Here is a 19649-nt window from a genome sequence, read left to right as displayed (position 1 = left end):
CATCACACTGCTGCGCAATTGCAGCAGCAACAAACTGCAATCAAAGTTGCAATTTAGTAATAACCTTTCATTATGCTCTTGCAAATATATTTAGCAGCCTTGTAAAAGGCTGGTTGCTGCAGTTGCAAATTTCATTCAATTATCGCATAAATGCTTCATGGTCCCTATAGCGCGCAATATCCGCTCTGACAAAGATTTTTTACGCACGTTGTGGAATTGGATAACTGAAAAAATAGGTATGACTATAGTCGCATGGGAGCAGATTGTTGCGTGTTTGATACTGCCGACGGTAAACATGAGTATGAAGGTGGAAATTCTGCTGTGATGTCGAACTATGACCGTTTCCTTTTAAGATGTAATAGCGTAAGTGCTGCATTTCTGTTATCTGCTGCCATCCAGCACTAGAACAAGTATATATTACAACCGGCCACCAACACATTCTTGAGGCAATGTTGAATTTTTCTTGTCTTGCGAATGTTGAAATTTGCGGTTTTCCGTCTATTACACATGATGAAAAATCTTAACTACTTCAATCACATATTTGTGGAGCACCAACAAGTGCTATTATACAAACTGGAAGTTTGTTCATTTATCATCATTTCGGATAACCATTCGCCGATGATTCTAGTTCTCCCGTTTTTTTTCAGTAGAATTGCCTGCCTTTTCCAATAATTCTGCAGCTACCGAAAACTCCATAACAGCCGCCAGATAGTCAGGTGCTTAAGTATCAACGCCCCCAGCGCGATCAGCCAGAAATTGAAACCCGGCTTTTCTTTCTTCTTCACGATCAGCAACCAACGTCCGTGTGGTATCGGCACAATCATGGAATGAATTATAAATAAAACACAAAGTGCGCATTCTTAGTCAACTAGGTATATTCTGTCGACCTTGTTAGGGAAAGAAGCATTGTGCGACCAATCAGAGGTCGACATTTGCGTTACGACAAGGCCTGACAATTTTCAATAGTACAATCGTTCGAACAATTAGATTACAACTTTCTGCATTTCGACGGGTGCTTGGTTGATTTTCCAATCGATTACTGCGAAAATGACGAAAATCGGTTGAAAACTGACTGAGCTTAAAACGGTTGAAAATGGACAATTTTTGTGACGCTCTCGATGTTTTTGGTTTTTGAAATTGGATCCCTGTAATGAAACTGGTCCCCTGTCTATGTTGCCGTAAGACGTAATTCTACGTCAAAAAATTGGTCAATTCACTGTTCTCACCGCAAAATACATCGTACTTTTTCTCGGGAATAGCATCTGATATGAACGTGAGTTTCATTTTCAGTGTAAAGGTAGAGATGCCGATAATTGTATAACAGTTGCATCATTAAATTATACCAATTTGACATCCGGACGATTGGAATTTGAATGGAGAACATAATGCCCAAAAAATGACGTTAGACTATTTTTAATTTGAAGACAAAAGACGGACATTCTCAAGCAGAGTAAAACAGAGATATAGGTATTTGCTACGATTTTTTTTTCAAAATTTTCTCGCGAATTTGGCAATAGTTTGCGGCGTAAATTAATAAAAGTTGTCTAAAATTTAATATTTGATAGCTGCCTAAATGACACACCAAATCGTGAACTAGTTCCGAGAGAGTGTAAAATGTACTCGTAGTCAGATTTGTCATTGTTCTCTAGTGAAGGGTATAAAAAAAAGTATAGTCGAAACGCGTCAACGGTGTTCGCCAAAGCTCAGAATCGCAGTGGATACATTCGAATCATCTTGTTTGCGATACTTTGCTAAAATCGGCAACTGGTTCAAACGTTTGGTAATGGAATTGCACCAACGGAAGCAGAATTCAACATCCTCCTCATCCTCATCTGGTGCATCACCTGGTAACGTAGTAGGCAGTGTGGGAGCTGGCAACAAAAACGATTACGACAGTTCTCACAGCAGCAGTAACACTGAGGAATACACCGAAACGGACGAACGGCGTCGCCGAATGATGAAAAACCGTGCGAGGTAAGTAGTTTAATGTTTGCACATAAAATAAGGTTAGCATCAAAGGAGTTGAACAGTGTGAATATAACACAGGCCTAATCATTGAAAAAATAAGAATTTGGTAATTGCTGCATTTTGTGTAGCTTAAAGCCTAGTAATAGTAATCAGACTTAGTCGAAGTAAATCAAAACATGCTGTTTTTAAATACTTCGACTTAGTTTTTGGGTATTGTTTTTCGAGATACCCATGCTTTCAACTTTCGGTGATAAAACTACAGAATTTAAAATTTACTTACAGAAACAATCGTTTGATGCAGCAACACGTTCAACAGCAAACCACGGTATCCGTACCAAAACCATCATCGTCGCTCAAAAAGGTACTGGACTCCGAGGATCGTATCACATTAGTTGTGGACAACACAACGTTTTCAATCAATCCATCATTATTTACTGCACATCCGAACACAATGCTTGGTCGTATGTTTAGCTCAGGAATGGAATTTACACATCCAAATGACCGCGGTGAATACGAGGTTGCTGACGGCATTTCGCATACTGTTTTTCGGGCTGTTCTCGAATACTATCGGAATGGTATTATTCGTTGTCCGCCTACAGTGTCCGTACAGGAGCTGCGTGAGGCATGCGATTATTTGCTAATTCCGTTCACGGCGGATACTATAAGATGCCAAAACTTGCGTGGACTGCTACACGAGCTTAGCAACGAAGGAGCTCGCGAGCAGTTCGAAGTGTTCCTTGAATCACTAATCCTGCCATTGATGGTGGCTTCGGCCGAGCGTGGCGATCGAGAGTGTCACGTTGTCGTGCTCTCTGATGGTAAGTTTGCTTACGATCTATTTTTTGTATAACTGTTTTCCACAGGAAAGAACGTAAATTGCTTTATTGTGGCTAAGTAATTCCATAAAAAAATGTCCCAATTTGAATATATTTTCTTAATTGTCATTTTTTATTCGACTGAAACTTTGCATAGATGTTCTTTATGGGTTAAAAATGACATTTGGTGCTATTGGTGATTTATTTTGAATCACGACTGACTTGTGAAAATATTGTGTAAATATTTTTAGAGCCAGAACGGTTTGCTTGATAAGTGTGTAACCTTCGGCAATGTAATCATGAATATCCTTTTCTGATAAACCTTTTTCTCAAATTAGTCGTGATTCAAAAAAAAAAAAAATCACAAGGGTTGTATGCAAAGCCACGACCGCAGGTTGACGTAGAACTACATAAGGTTGTTTGTTGCATTACTTGTATTGAATATGCTTAAAATTTTGTGCGAAAGAGGAGTTTAAGTGCTATCGAATTTCAGTTTGCACATACATCACTGAACAGGAACGGAACAAATACTATACAACGCAAATAAGTTTTAACAGTCAGAGTGCATGCAGATTGAAATAATATTTTACTTTTAATTCCAGCGCAAAACGAGAAAACATTAAATCTTCAATAATTTATTTGTTATTCTTATAAGGACTGTTGTTCAATTTCATATCGTATAAAATGTTGATCGTGTCTGTGTGCTACCCCGACAGGGAGGAGATTAAGGCATTGCTCTGATAACACAGATCAAAGCTGTTTTTACACTGAAAATTTGGCGGCCCATATACTTTGAAAGCCAGCATTCAAAAACGTTCGTGTGTTGTCAAAATACGGCAACTTTTCATTAGAGGAAGAGCTGGCTAAAGTACCTACCATGATGTATAAAGACATGGTGTAACGATATGTCAAAAGCAGAATCGGCCGTATTGGAGAAAAAATGCCAGCGAGTAGGTTTGTTTATAAACAACTAGGGCATAAAAATTATCGCATCTCATAATATATCATTTGGATGCATTTAAATTATAAATATGGCAATGCTACACTGCCGCTATTCGCATAACAGTCCTATGTAAAAGTTGCGAGTCCTGTGTAAATTTTGCGAACATAAGTCCATTTTGGCATGCTTTTCAAGAATAGCCCTTAAAAAAGTGAGGTTTGATTTCCACAACCTCGATTTTAATGGCTACTCTTGTAGAGCATGCCTAAATGAACCCATTTCCGCAAAAATCAAGAAAACATAGGACTTTTACATAGGACTGTTATGCGAATAGCGGCAGTACATACCTTGCTACTAATATCATTAATTATCATTAATTTTAGAAACAATTTTCAATTTAAAACACCTGAATTTGCGGTGTTCAATTGCCTAGTTAGTGAGGATATATCAACAAACACGAAAAAGTTATTCGCTGTTGCATAGTGATGCTTCGTCTCCAACCCTCCGAAGTGAAAAAAAGTAGGAGGTTGTATCCATGACACGACCGTATAAACGTAGAACTACGTACACTATTAACAAATGCATTGAATGTTTCATTACCCTAGTAACACAACTGGTTTTATCAAAGTTTTATAGCGCTTTTTTGGCTGTATTGAGCGCTATAAAACTTTGAGAAAACCAATATTTTTACTTGGGTAATGAGTTATAATGTCTACTAATGAAGGGTCGTGCATTTCGTGAACCGGATTCAGCAGTTAGCAGAACGTGCCGAGTTAAAAACCATACACAGCACAAACACACAAGTCATACCATATCATAGACACACACACATCATACCATATCAAACAAACACATACACATCATACCATATCATACAGACACACACACATTTTATTATATCATACACACACACATCATACCATATCATCATACCATACACACATCATACCATATCATACACACATCACACCATATCATACACACATCATACCACATCATACACACACAGCAAACAAGCGACCAATCAGAGGACGTTATTTTTATTTCAACAAGGCTTGACAATTTTCAATAGTGCAATAGTTCTTAGATTCAAACAACATTTTTCTACATTTGGGCAGATGCGTGTATAATTTTCCAATCGATTGCTGCAAGAATGAAGTAAATCGGTTGAAAACCAACCGACCTATAAGCATTTGAAAAGGGACAAATTTCGTCCCAGTTTTTCAGTTTGCATCCCTGTGTGGTATGCTAAAGTAAAACGTAATTCTACGTCAAAACGCTTCCTCACCCGCGCCTACTTTTTGGTCAAACCGTTACACCGTGTTCTACTCATCTTGGTACCTACTATTGATGCTGCTCGCTACTGCACAAAGATAGCTTTTACTAGAGGAAGTGCCACTGTACCAGCTGGCCCTAACATCGCTACTGATATCACGCTGCTACTGATGCTCTCCGCTGTCGCAGCTGCAGCTTTTAAGTAAGGATTGTTGTAGTCGCTGTCTAGAACTAATATTCTATTGCTGCAAGAATGACGGAAATCTATCAAAAACTAACCGATTTATTAGCATTTGAAATTGCACAAACTTTCCACTTTTTCCTGTTTTAGATTTTCATTTTACATCTCTATGTAGCCGATCTTCCTGATAAACGTAGTTATACGTCAAAAAAAAAAAAACACACACAAACAAACAAACAAACAAACATCTGTGTACGGTACGACCGGTACGACTCATAAATGCAATGTCTTTTTTATCATTTTACGAAATATTAAACGTGTGTGATTTTGAACGGTTAAAAAAAAGAAAATGCTGTACAAACAAGAAAAAAAGGAACGATGCGTTAACAATTACTAGTAGGATTTGGTATTTTAAATATAAACCATACAGTGGATTGATTTGAATAGTTACACTTTAGATAAAAGAAACAGTTATGTCGATAATATTTATTGAAGGTGTAAATTCAGTTACTAGTTTCAACTGAAATATTTTTAATACACCGCTACCCTTCTGTTGCGATTGCAGATGACGTCGTTGATTGGGACGAAGAATATCCTCCTCAAATGGGTGAAGAGTACTGCCAGACCGTGTCCAGCACGGCAATGTATCGTTTCTTTAAGTATATTGAGAACCGTGACGTGGCTAAGCAGGTGCTGAAGGACCGAGGTCTGAAAAAAATCCGTCTCGGTATCGAGGGCTATCCAACTTACAAGGAAAAAATCAAGAAACGACCGAGCGGTCGAGTGGAAGTGATCTATAACTACTTGCAGCGACCGTTCATTCACATGTCGTGGGAGAAAGAGGAGGCTAAGAGCCGTCATGTGGATTTCCAATGTGTGAAATCGAAATCTGTGACGAACCTGGCAGAAGCAACGGCTGATCCGGCGCTTGAGTTGGATTCTGGTAAGTTTTCACCAGCATAACTGGTTTAGCATTTACTGAAAGCCTATTTCAGCAGGAAATCAACTCCCACAACGTCATTTCGATATTTCCAATGAACCTGATGTAGATGCTATTCGTCCGATTGTTGCGGCAGCTATAGCTCTAGATGGCGAAGAAGGTGCTGTCGGTGGAATAATCAACCCGGAAGAAATCGCTGGTTCTGATGAACCTCAGTAAATAATAAAGTTGTCATATTATTTGAAAACTCTATAACAACAGCATCCGCGCTATCTGCACATTTGCTAAGCTGCGTTAGAAAAAATCTACATTTTAATCCCAGACATAGTCGCATTTTCCAATTGGTGAGAAAAGTCGGTTGGTTTCAAACTAAACGGCACCTTTTATTCTAACTAACAACTTTGAAATTCTAAATGTTTGATAAACGTAGCTTTATTTTTTAGTCATATGATTCGCAGATCTGAAATTCCCGTGTACCACCAAACGTGTTTTTTGTTCAAAGAAAAAGGACTTATTTCAACAATTGTTGAAATAATGTAATCATTTTATTATCTTTATTTTGAACAGACAATTAAGACGTTTTACGCGATTTAACCATATATTTCTTTTCCCCATAATACTACCGTACACAGAACTGCGATAACAACTAAAATCCTCCTTATTTATCCTCCATTCGTTTTTCTTCTTATTTACAAATATGGAAAGTCAATAAAATGTGTTATTTGAGAAAAAAAGTAAAACTCTTTTTCTAAGTAAAACGAAAACTTTTCCATAATGCGCTTTGAACGATTCAACCTAAAGCATTTCCTTCCCAACCAAACGAACGTTCAACGGCCATCTTCCATTTGTTGTATCGCATATCTCGCTCGTCCTCCGAAATCTGCGGTTTGAACGAAGTACAATTACTCTCAACGCTAACGTTCTCGATATCCCAGCAACCAACAGCCCGTCCCGCGGCCATAGCAGCACCCTGCGAAGGAAAATATTCGGTGATTATGATTATTACGAAACAAAATCATGTTTATGCTGTTCGATTCTGACGTGCAATTTTGTTTAAAAATGGGATCGTTACAATATGTGACCTGATTTCGCACGTTTGTAGCTATAGCTCTGTTATTTTTCGACAAAAAATGTTTTTTCAACAAAAAATATGAAATAAAATTTAAAATAATCATCTGAGAAATTATTTTTTTTTTAATTTCATTTTACCTATAAAAAATACAAAAGATTAGTTTAAAATTAAAGGTTGTTTGACCATGGAGAAAAAAGAAACAAAAAAAATTAAAATTTCCCAAAAGAAAAAAAAGCCAAAACGGTTTGTTTGATTGGCTTAATATCTCCGGTAAAGTTGTAGACAGTAATTTTGTCCTTCCAGAAGAAATTTGTACACCGTAAGACAAAAATTTTGAAGAAAAAACACAAAAATATAATTTTAAATTCAATATCTTAAAATCTGTTTTTTTTTTTCTATTCTGCAGAAACTACAGATTGTAAGCTAAACAATGATAGTTGACAAAAATTGAAAAAATATTTATTATTTTTTAGAAGAGAATAAAAGGTTTCAAGAGACATTTTTTTTTCAAAATTGTTTTTACAGTGTATATTTTTTACACTAGATTATTCATCAATACTTTTTTTACATAAACCCCTTCACAAATTAGTCGTGATTCTAAGAAGAAACTAACAACACCAAATGACATCTTTAGGCTATGGAAACATCTGTGCGAAGCTAGCCAGATCAATGATATTTGCCCGTTTTTAATGTTCAGAAACAAAAACTCGAATTTGAAAAGATGGCATCGGGAGGGACAGAATGACAACTTACCAACGCTGTTGTTTCAACCACGACTGGTTTCTGCACTTCCAATCCAATCAGGTCAGCTTGCCACTGCATCAAAAGAGAATTCACAGTCATTCCGCCGTCTACCTTGAGCTTAACGAGAGGAAACCCACAATCCTTGTTCATAGCGTCCAGGATATCTCGCACCTGAAAGCAGACCGCCTCGAGACTAGCGCGAACTATATGACCGCGCTGCGTATCTTCAGCAATACCACAAATCACTCCTCGGGCTTCTTGATTCCAATACGGCGCATAAAGTCCACTAAAAGCTGGTACAAAATACACATCGCCGTTATTCTCTACAGATAATGCTAACTCTTCGGATTCCTTTGCGCTACTCAAAAGATCCATGTTGTCCCGCAGCCAACCAAGAGCGGCACCGGCGACTGCTACAGATCCCTCAAGAGCGTATGTCGGCACATCGTCAGGTCCCATTTGGTAAGCTACAGTCGTGATGAGTCCGTGTGTTGATTCGATTAAAGCATTTCCAGTGTTGTATAATAGGAAACAGCCTGTCCCGTATGTTGCCTTTGCTTTACCACGGCTTAAGCATTCTTGGCCTACTAGGGCAGCTTGTTGGTCTCCGAGACAACCACAAAGCGGTACATTCTCCAAGCCCTTCAAACGTATTAGACCGTAAATCTCAGAGCTTGATCGGATTTCGGGTAAAATATCGAAGGGTATATCGAAAAATTTGCCCAGCGTTTTGTCGTAGCGAAGAGTTTCGATGTTCATCAGCATAGTTCGTGATGCGTTGCTTACATCAGTAACATGAACACCATCATGCGGACCGCCGGTCAAGTTCCATATTAGCCACGTATCCACCGTTCCAAAAAGGCAGGTTTTGTTTCTAATAGCTATTTTAACCTGAGGATCGCAAACTATAATATATGCAAAGTATTACTTTCAGTGAAACTGACCTTTGGTACATTATCAATCAACCAGCGAAGCTTTACAGCTGAAAAATAAGGTGATAACGGCAGTCCACAAAGTGGTTTCAAATAATTCTTATTCCGCGTTTTATTCGGTACAGTTTCTAGCAGTTGATCGACTGTTGAAGATGTTCGCATATCAAGCCAAACAACAGCGTTATACAATGGTTCACCAGTGGTTTTGTCCCAGACTATTGTTGTTTCACGTTGGTTGGTTACACCAACTCCTACTATATCTTCCAAACTTCCGCCAAGCTGCTGGAGTTTCTCGAGGGTTTTTTCGATGCATTCCAAAACGACGGCTAGAATTTCTTTAGGGTCTTGTTCAACCCATCCTTCTTGAGGATATATCTGACGTAACTCTTTCTGGTGAAAACATACGATTTCAGTAGTCTCTGCGCGGAACAAAATAAACCTTGCCGAACTGGTACCTTCGTCGATGGATCCGACTAAATCTCCAAATTTTTTACTGCGTGACATTATTAAATTTTTTTTTTTTTTTTGTAAGAATGGTTTCGTGAAATCAGTATTATCTCATCTATAGAACAACGAACTTTGATATTGGCCGTCCTCTAGTACACTGCCGTTGTGCAGTCGTTGGCTTATGTTTATTTTTTATCTTATCTGGTTTGACTTGATGTATTACATTAGGATTTATTTCGCTTCAACAATTTTATAACACAGAAATCTTAAGAGAGAAAAGTTTTAGCACACCAAGCTTGACACGACAAATTGATAATATTGATAAGAAACAATAAAGTATACGTCATTTCTTCCGCCCAAAGCGTCATTCACAAATTACGTAAAACTATTTCGAAATTTTCGATCCACTCTTCCCACATAATGAGGCTTAAGCAAGTATTACACGAAGCAAATATTTGCTATTTTTGATACGGGTTTTATTTTGTGCAAATAAAAATCGTACCAAAAATAGCAAATATTCACTTTGTCTAATACCTGCTTTAGTAAGATTTTGCGTTACAACTCTCCCTTCATAAATCTTATGTAAGATTTTATTTCTGAAGAAAAATTTATTTTTAAAGATATATTTATCTTAATATATAGCGTATTCGTAGAGAATAAAAACACAACAAGTTAACCAATCCAATTCATGTTAATATCATGTTAAGGTTAATAAAATTAAAAATTAGGTAAACGAAATAGAGTATAAAATTATTCATCTGATAGCGAATTTCTTTATTCCACCAGTCCACCTCGTTTTGACCTGGAGCCCACCCAACTGCTGTCAAAACCCTTCTTTATTCGCTCGATTTTTACCCAGTATTGACCTGGTGTGCTGCCCGAAGAGTACCGTGAAACCAATGTGGTATACAAAGGTGAGGAAGAAGAATATTACAACATATTACAAGTTATTCATATGAACATGTGAATCTAGTCTAGGGAAGGCGAAACTGAATGAATTAGTAGTCACACCGAAATGATGGGTTATTCTGCATTAATATTGCTTCCATTCGACCATGATTTAAGTAAATTCGAAGATTTTTTAAAAAAAGAAAATATTAGAAATAACAGTTTTATTTGCACGGAATGCTTCGAGTATTTTCACTACATGTTAAATTAGTTTAATTATAACTCTACAATAAATAACGTTTTACAACTAGGACAAACTTGAAAGATTTGCGCTTCTGTTATAGTGTTGTCAATCATCAATATTAAGAATTCATTCCATCGCGGCGGTTGAAGGGGTATAAGGATGGATTTGGGTTTTTTCTTCGCGCGACCCGCGAAAAAAAACCAACAGGACGACTAGTTTCTACACATGCTACCGCTGTCTGTCCGATTTGTTAAAAGTAGCCGGCATGCCGTATGCCTCTAAGGCGATGGTGAGATCTTCGACTACATGTTCAATGTAGGATGTCTGCGAGTTTGTGTCACAAAAAAATCTCGGGAAAATACAAAACCTCATCAAATCCTTGATTCTCAACTACACCGATTTCATTCGTAGTGGACTCTTTGCGGTCCTGACGAACTAATGTCACTGTTTTTTCTAGATGATTTTCAATTCCTGATTATGTATTCTGGTTTTCAGCGATACCGATAGCCTCGAAAAGAACGTCGAAATTGTGCTATGTGCTGTTCAACAACTCCTCTGAGGCAGAATTATTTTTCTCTTCATCGTATGCTTCTACCAGCTCAGCCACCAACTCTTTGCGGGCCTTCAGTTTTGCACGGACGGATTGATCCGATAACGGTGTGATCTGAGGTATTCGTATTGTAGGTTTAGCTGGAAATGGCGATGATTTGGTATTTTTACCAAGCAATTGATTCATATCATATAAACATACCTGTTTTCTTTAGTACACGTCGCACATCCAAGCTGTAGATATTTTCGAAGTCCGATGCCTCAACATGAAGAGAGCAAACAACGTTTTCCGCACCGTTTTCATTGTTTCTGCAAAATTTTTCCCAATTCTTCCTTCTTGACTTTTCTTTGGGGAAAATATGCAAAATCACTGACCGTTCACTCTTTTTAATGTGGTATGCCGAAATACCGCATTCTTGCACGACACAGAAAGGCTTTTTAACTGTATTATATAAGTAATATGTTCATAAAATACGCGAAACACTTTGATAAAATTAAAAATGTGCTTTCCTGTTTTCACTGTTTTTGAAGTTTTACGTCACTGACAGCATCTTACACACATCTCACGAGTACTGTGACAGAATTTTGCATTTCACTACCGCATCTACACCTTTTCTTCCGTACCTATGTATACTCCATTGCCGTGAAACGTCAGTTTCAATCCAACCATGCACCACACGAGATTATAGTTCATAAACGTCGGAAACAATTATCTGGCAACTCTTTCTTACTTGCGTCGTAAATCAGATTGTTTTTTCCTCGGCAGATTTGCCTTACGCAGTGGGGTGAAGGAATTCGCTATAAGATGAATTCACTGTTTTCCAGGGATGCCAGACATTTTTTCCAAATGTCTTGACGTACCAATAAAAAATGTCTTCACATGTCTTCCACCCCGAGATGGCTCGTTAGGACCGACCAAAGAGTGAAAAAGTTACCGGCAAATCGAAAACTGTCGAGCAAAAACAAAAGGTTACCACCTCTGCAAAATGCTTCTAAAGTCTTCAGATATTTTTGAATGTCTTCCATTTGTATTCACAAACAAAGATGTCTTCACCGCAGGGTAAATGTCTTCCAATCTGGCATCGCTGCTGTTTTCCCAAAATTCAACTGTTGAGATCCCAACGAGAAATAAATTTTATTTTGTTTTAATTTTCCAAGTCTTTGTTTGTATTCTGAAATTTTCATTCTTACGTTTCTCGACCCCCCCACCCTCCTTAGTAAGCATTCGTAAGAAATTCGGGAACCCTTCTTTTCCTAAACCGCATTCTAGTTTGAGTTTGATCCACTGTCACGGTGCTCCCACCAACCCGGTGGCATCGGCCTTGTTACCTGAAGCTGCCGTGAAAGACAGTGGCGCTAGTCTCATCTATGTTTTTGAAGGTTTGTTAACACAGAAGTGTAAGCATGACGAACGAAGCATAAAATATGTTGTACAGAGTTATGCGCTTGAATCAATATAAATATTAAAAATAGCTTGGCTTAGCTTTGTAAATGTTTAAAACTGGCATTGATACGCTTTCTCTTTAACATATACATTGAGATGGTATTCCTTAAGTCATCGCATCGTTTGCCAGCTACCTGCAAGAAACACCGCCATTCGCAATCGGCAAGAACAAATGTTGTGTACATTCTATAGCAATGCAACGCTATTGTTTTATCAAGTAAAGCACTCGACGTTATGTGCAATAAATATATCATTCGAAAACAACACGTAAGTACACTGCCGCTGAACACCGACACTGTGTGCACGTATGAACAATGCTTTTTATCTTGTTTCGATGAATCAGCTGTCAAATTGCATGTAAAATCGATCCAGTGATCCAGTTAATGCTGGCTCCACTTGTTTTGTTCGTAAACGTCAGTGATGCCACCGGGTTGGCTCCCACAGATCGTTATTATAAAAAAATGTACCAAAGAAACTGAGTACACCATTCGATTTGTTATAACGTCCAGAATCTCAAAATTTCAAAATCATCGTACGGTACATTTTTGAGTGATGCAGACAAAATTAAAGACAAAAAACTGATTTTAAGGAGAGGTGTTCCACAAAAAAACTATTTTGTCGTGTCCAACGTACAGATAGGACATCGCAGTATTCGGCAATTGTTTTTCTTTTGAATTTTCCCACAACTTTGCTAAAGGAAGCAATCTGGTATGATCGAAAAACCAAAAACGCCAAAAGTAGGGCCACTTTTTTGTACTTTACAACCTTCAAAAGGGCATTACTCAAAAATGTACCGTACGATGATTTTGAAAATTTGACCAGAGATTCTGGACGTCATAACGAATCAAATGTATAGACACGATATACACTAAGGTCGCTTTTTACGCGGGTTTTTTTACGAGGCTTTTTTTACGAGGCTTTTTTTACGCGGAATCCGGAATTTACGCGGTTTTTTTACGGGGATTCCGGAATTTACTCGTTTTTTTTACGCGGATTTCGGAATTTACGCGGATTTCGGAATTTACGCGGATTTCGGAATTAACGCGGATTTCGGAATTTACGCGGTATTTTTTATTGCCCGGATTTCGGTTTCCCTTCACTCGTGCAAAATTAACGATGTTTTTTTTACGCGTTTTTTTTTATGCGGATTCCGGAATTTACGCGGTTTTTTAACGCAGCACGTATCCCCCGCTTAAAAAGCGACTTTAGTGTATATATATATATATACACACTTAGAAAATTTCGCCGAATCTTGGCATTGTTTGTGCCGAGATTCGGACAGCCGAGTGCTCGGCAATCATCTCGGCTGAATCTCTTTTGCCGAGAATCTCGGGAAACCAATATTTGACAGATGTCATTTTATGCCGAGAATCACGGCACGCATTTGACTGTGCTCTCGGCAAATCAATCCAGCTGAGAGGCGGCAAACCAGTCTAACGAGCTTTCGGTTATCTAAGCTGAATGCTCGGCACAGTAAAGAGCCGTTTTTTCATTGAATTGGATTTCAATTGGCAGAGAATAATTTCGCTTAGAATTAGATAGTTTTCTTTCAAAAAATCAATTATAGGCTCGATGAGTTTTAATAAGTAATAAAATTTATTCATATCTAGTTCCGAATGTTTGTTTTTATCTTGGTCGCATGTAGGGCATTGAGCAAAACATTCAGTCTAATACTACGTCTAACGCTTACCATTAAAACAAATATAATAATATTGCATTTATACTATTTCAAACCACACTTTTTCGACTTCCAGCCGCTTCCCACGAATCTGTACTACCATTTTTCGGCTAACAGATTGTAAACACCTGTAGTTCGCACAAATTTCAACCATACTTTTATCTGGTTCCAGTTTACGGGCGACTAAGACGCACAAATTTGCACTAAGAAAAATGGCGGCAACTCGTTCATGAGAATGACTGCTGTTTTGCCGAAATACAGCAACAATTAAAATTCGTGCTGAGATCCCAGTAATGTTTTTGCTGACCTCGGCATCATCTGTGTTTAACGATAAATTCGGCAAAAATAGAGACGAGATTCGTCAAGCTTTGTTTATTTGGCGAAGTACCGGCAAAACGATTTGACGACTTTCGGCAACCGGCGTTTTAATGCAGAAATATCAGTTGAATCCCAAGTTGCCGAGTGAACTCGGATGTTTTTTTTAAGTTTTAAATGTCTATATATACATATATGTATATATATATATATATATATATATATATATATATATATATATATATATATATATAAATATATATATATATATATATATATATATATATATATATATATATATATATATATATATATATATATATATTTATAAATATATATATATATATATATATATATATATATATATATATATATATATATATATATATATATATATATATATATATATATATATATATATATATATATATATATATATATATATATAACTATATATATATATATATATATATATATATATATATATATATATATATATATATATATATATATATATATATATATATATATATATATATATATATATATATATATACTAGCTGAATATACCCGGCCTTGCTCGTGTAAAAATTTCTGCTTTATTTATAAGTTTCTATATTTCCATATATTTTTTCCAACCCATCATTTCAAATTATATTTCTAGTTTAGTTATAAACTTGCTTATATACCACCTTTTTCGTTGCTTAACAATCGAAGCGGAGGCATTCCAGCTGGGTCGAATATGTTCCGTTGGAAAATGGATTGCCTCATCAGCATCTTCGACGGTATCGATTAACTTACAATTAGCTCAAATTACACTGAAATTACATAATCAATAGCCTAAGCACACCTCTGATAGTTAAAATTATTGCTTGCTATGTCTTCTCGTTTTATTTTTTTGTGTAAACAATATTAATATCATCCTTATAGTTGAAAATCAGTATTCATGAATTAATTAATAATTTGGAGATACGGGGAGTTTGGTATGATATTGAAATTATTTAACCATTTTACTCAGTTTTACACAGCATGACAGAAAGCAGAACTCGCGGAATTGATTTCAAAACAATGTTTCAATATTACGTCCAAGCCTTCTTCTGTATTCTAGTAACAATTCCAGAAAATGTAATCCGCAATGTACGATTTAAAAATTGGCGCCGGACATGAATACACTAAAGTCGCTTTTTACGCGGGGGATACGTGCCGCGTAGAAAAAACCGTGTAGATTCCGGAATCCGCGTAAAAAAACCGCGTAAATTCCGAAATCTGCGTAGAAAAAAAAACGCGTAAATTCCGGAATCCGCGTAAAAAAAACGCGTTAATTCCGAAATCCGCGTAAAAAAAACCTGCGTTAATTTTGCAATCCGAGTGAAGATAAACCGAAATCCAAGCAAAAAAAAAAAATACCGCATAAATTCCGGAATCCGCGTAAAAACCCACGTAAAAAAACCGCGTAAAATGCGACCTTAGTGTATTTGGATTCTGGGCGTCATCTTGATACCGAAAATATGTATATTACAGAGCGTATATTCGTTTTTTTACAAAATTCTGAAACCGGAAGTCGCCATATTGAATTTAAAAATTGTCGTTGGACTTTTATTTCTGGTTTCAAAAGGTCATCCTGGTTCCGGAAATACCAATGTTTGGAGGTTTGTACCTTTTCGTACCTTTTCAAAAAGTTCCCATAGGGCACTAAAAGACCTGACTTTCTTATAAATTAAGACCCCCTCCCTTCTTATAAATTAAGGCCCAGCTGTCCCTTTCTCTTTTCGGCATCATGGTCCGGTCTCCAGACATGACCAAAGGCCTAAAACTATCGTATTCATTCAGAAAGTTCCTATAATGCATGAAAAAACTTGATTTTCTGACCAATTAAGACACCTCCTCCTTTGGGGGGTGACCCCTCCCCCTATCCAATATTTCTATGACCACTTCCTTTGTATAAAAAACACGTATGCCAAGTTTGGTTGAAATCGGTTCAGGCCTTTGAGAGTTATGTTGGAACATACATACATACATACATACAAAACTTCTCTTTCATATAAATAGAAGAAGAAGATATATATATATATACAAAAACGAATTTCCCAATAATTTTTATGAAATGTTTCAAAATAAAATTAAACGACAATCAGTGGCTAGAAAACGTGTCACAGTAAAATTCACAACAAAACTTGAATGCAAAGTTTTAATTTGATCAATCTGTTTCCAGCATGCATATTAGAGCAGTCGGGAAGAAGAAACCAACTCAAAAAACCAACTCAAATTTCATTCAAATTATTGTTGTGGTTTGAATTTTAATTTTGGCTAAAACACTAACCTGGCGAGTGCAATTGCACTTCTTGCAGAAAAGTTAACACCCAAACAACACACTTGCTGGTTACCAACACATCCCTGTCACGAACGTCATCCTCATACATTTCGCTTGAAGCCGTTTTTCTCTGGCTCTCTGGCTCGATTATACGTCAAAAGGCTGTCAGTGCTTGCGAAACAGCCGATTAAGCACCGTCCATGCGAGATCAACTGTTGCTGCAAGTGGTGTGAAGAAATGCAGAAAGCGAAAAACGATTGTTTTGTTTTGAACGTTTTATGGATTTTGTGCAGGACATAAATGGTCACGTTCAAACATGTTTCAACACGTTCCGGATAGCCCTACATTCTATATAGTTAGAAGCACGCAAAAAATCCGCATCCGATGGGTTGGAAAAAATATATGGAAATATAGAAAATTATAAATAAAGCAGAAATTTTTACACGAGCAAGGCCGGGTACATTCAGCTAGTATATATATATATATATATATATATATAATATATATATATATATATATATATATATATATATATATATATATATATATATATATATATATATATATATATATATATATATATATATTTTTTTTTTTTTTTTTTTTTTTTTTTTTTTTGTTTCAGGTGGAGGGGAAATTTGCATCCAAACCCCTGAGGTGACCAACCTCAGGGAGTGTGGGGTTGGTTTGAATCAGTGACCGGACCCACTAAAACCCCTCCAGTCTCCAGCCCATAATACTCCCCGGGACCACCGCTAGGTATTGCTTCGGGGAGCGGCTTTTGTGCTCTGTGCACCCTCTTGGTTCTATAGATCTCTTTGCTAACTTAGCTAACTAACCTGGAGACTGGCCGTTAGCTAACACTGGCGTGTCGGTGGTCAACCTGTCGCCTGTTTTGCAATTCTGAAACTATTTGAGAGGCGGCTGTACAAACCGCCCTCCAAATGTTTGGGTCTTTACACATCCTCCGAACTAGGTTGTCCGGAGTGGTGTCTGGCCCGCTCACTACCATCATGTCGCTCCGCGCATGCACAAAACGAGGGCACACGAAGAAGACATGCTCAGCAGTTTCTTCCGCATCCGCACACTCGGGACACATGGGGGACCCCGCATGCCCGAATCTGTGTAGATACTGCCTGAAGCAACCATGACCTGACAGAATCTGTGTCAAGTGGAAGTTAACTTCTCCATGGCGCCTCCACCCATCCGGATACGTCCGGAATAAGTCGATGCGCTCCATCTACCCTTTGCGGAATTGGACCATTCCTGCTGCCATCTGATCATCGAGAATGACCTTCTGGTGCCTCGTATACCCTTGTGTCACGTTGATCGAAGCATTCTACGTCCTCCTTAATGGCTATGCTGATAGGCAATCATGCCGGACAGGACGCAGATTGCGTCGTATGACACTGTACGGTACGCGCTCACAACCCTCAGGCACATGAGCCTGTAGGTACTTTCCAGTTTTCGACGATGACTGTTGGTACCTAACGCTTTGGACCACGCTGGCCCACCATACCTAAGTATGGACGAAACCACGCTGGCAAGAAGTTTACGCTTGCTGCCAAATACCGCTGAGCTATTGGACATCATTCGAGATAGTCCTGCAGCGGCCGTTGAAGCCCTCTTACAGGCATAATCGACGTGACTCTTAAATGTGAGCTTATCGTCAACCATAACCCCCAAGAGCTTCAAGGAACGCCTTGAGGTAATGGTGCAGTCACCGACTCTGACCACCGCCTGTTGCTCTAATTTGCGGTTGTTCACAACCGTAACCTCCGTTTTATGGTGCGCTAACTCCAGTTTCCTAGAGTGCATCCAGTCTTCGACCTTGCGTATGCAGTGCGCGGCCGTCAACTCGACCTCTTCGATCGACTCGCCGTAGACCTCTAGCGTGATGTCGTCTGCGAAACCGACGATCACAACCCCTACAGGGAACTTTAGTTTCAACACCCCGTCATACATGACATTCCACAACACCGGGCCCAGGATGGAACCTTGCGGTACCCCTGCGTGTGATTGGGACGCACTTCTGACCCTCCTCCGTGTTGTAAACTAGTACCCGATTCTGGAAATAATTTTCCAAAATCTTGTACAACGACACCGGTACGTGGATGCTCCCTAAGCGCGAGCGCTATGGAGTCCCAACTGGCGCTATTGAATGCATTCTTCACGTCAAGCGTGACGATTGCGCAATAGCGAATGCCCAACTCTTACGCTGGAGTGCTACCTCTGCCGTCTTGGTGACAGAGAGAATAGCATCCAGCGTGGATCTACCTTTCCGGAAGCCGAACTGGTTACTTGCCAGACCGTTTACACCCTCTGTGTACTTCACCAGTCTGTTGAGGATAATCCTCTCAAGCACCTTGCCTGTAGTGTCCAGCAGACAGATAGGTCTGTATGCCGATGGGTCCCCTGGCGGTTTCCCAGCCTTCGGCAACAGCACCAATCTCTGTCGCTTCCACCTGTCCGGAAAGAGGCAGTCATCCAGGCACTTCTGCATGACTGCTCGAAATAGATCAGGGGCCACTTTCATGGCCGTACTGATGGCCAAGTTCGGGATTCCATCCGGTCCCGGTGCCTTTGCTCACCTTTAGGGAGTTGGCGATCACGATGAGTTCCTCATTCGTAACCCTTACCTCCTCCACAACCTCTGCACGGCTGCCGTCTCTCACGGATTGGATGCCCGGCAGGTTGGCCGACCATCCCTGGTCTGTGTCAGAGATACTGGAACGTCGGACGTGAGACTCAGCAACCGGAGGCCAAGGATTTGGCTCGTGTCGTGGAAAGAGTCCCTCGATGATGCGCTCCAGCATCGCTGGTGATCGCTCTGCAGGCGCAACACGCCTTTGGTCTTCGCCATTACGACTCTGTAGCGTTGCCCACACGGATTCGTATTGGCACTC

The 19649-nt window shown here is 38.6% G+C and overlaps 2 protein-coding genes across 3 annotated transcripts; one reads left to right on the top strand and one right to left on the bottom strand.

The window, feature by feature from the left end:
• The first annotated feature begins 1408 nt into the window (after window positions 1-1408).
• On the top strand, window positions 1409-6442 carry LOC129723095 (BTB/POZ domain-containing protein 10). 2 transcript variants are annotated; one of them, XM_055677063.1, is made up of 4 exons: window positions 1409-1974; window positions 2251-2786; window positions 5745-6122; window positions 6178-6442. In XM_055677063.1, exons 1-4 carry the CDS (start codon window positions 1784-1786, stop codon window positions 6336-6338), a joined length of 1266 nt encoding a protein of 421 aa, XP_055533038.1. In that variant the 5' UTR covers window positions 1409-1783; the 3' UTR covers window positions 6339-6442. The 2 variants fall into 2 exon arrangements, with proteins under 2 accessions (XP_055533038.1, XP_055533037.1); XM_055677062.1 differs by having other exon boundaries at window positions 6175-6442.
• Window positions 6443-6642: 200 nt separating this feature from the next.
• LOC129723094 (glycerol kinase) lies at window positions 6643-9654 on the bottom strand. The gene is made up of 3 exons (XM_055677061.1): window positions 8880-9654; window positions 7945-8826; window positions 6643-7089 (listed from the first exon to the last, which is right to left on the bottom strand). Exons 1-3 carry the CDS (start codon window positions 9369-9371, stop codon window positions 6910-6912), a joined length of 1554 nt encoding a protein of 517 aa, XP_055533036.1. The 5' UTR covers window positions 9372-9654; the 3' UTR covers window positions 6643-6909.
• Window positions 9655-19649: the final 9995 nt, after the last annotated feature.

The sequence above is a fragment of the Wyeomyia smithii genome, chromosome 2 (assembly GCF_029784165.1).
Source record: "Wyeomyia smithii strain HCP4-BCI-WySm-NY-G18 chromosome 2, ASM2978416v1, whole genome shotgun sequence".
NCBI lineage: Eukaryota > Metazoa > Arthropoda > Insecta > Diptera > Culicidae > Wyeomyia > Wyeomyia smithii.
Note: the sequence above shows the minus strand (reverse complement) of the source record. Positions and strands in the feature narration are given on the sequence as shown.

Coding starts and splice junctions, on each gene's coding strand:
- LOC129723095 (XM_055677062.1), top strand. CDS start 1,784: ATGGAATTGCACCAACGGAAGCAGAATTCAACATCCTCCTCATCCTCA. Junction 2,787..5,744: donor CGTTGTCGTGCTCTCTGATG/GTAAGTTTGCTT, acceptor TTGCGATTGCAG/ATGACGTCGTTGATTGGGAC. Junction 6,123..6,174: donor GGCGCTTGAGTTGGATTCTG/GTAAGTTTTCAC, acceptor AGCCTATTTCAG/CAGGAAATCAACTCCCACAA.
- LOC129723094 (XM_055677061.1), bottom strand. CDS start 9,371: ATGTCACGCAGTAAAAAATTTGGAGATTTAGTCGGATCCATCGACGAA. Junction 8,827..8,879: donor TGATTGATAATGTACCAAAG/GTCAGTTTCACT, acceptor TGCGATCCTCAG/GTTAAAATAGCTATTAGAAA. Junction 7,090..7,944: donor TGGTTGAAACAACAGCGTTG/GTAAGTTGTCAT, acceptor TTTCCTTCGCAG/GGTGCTGCTATGGCCGCGGG.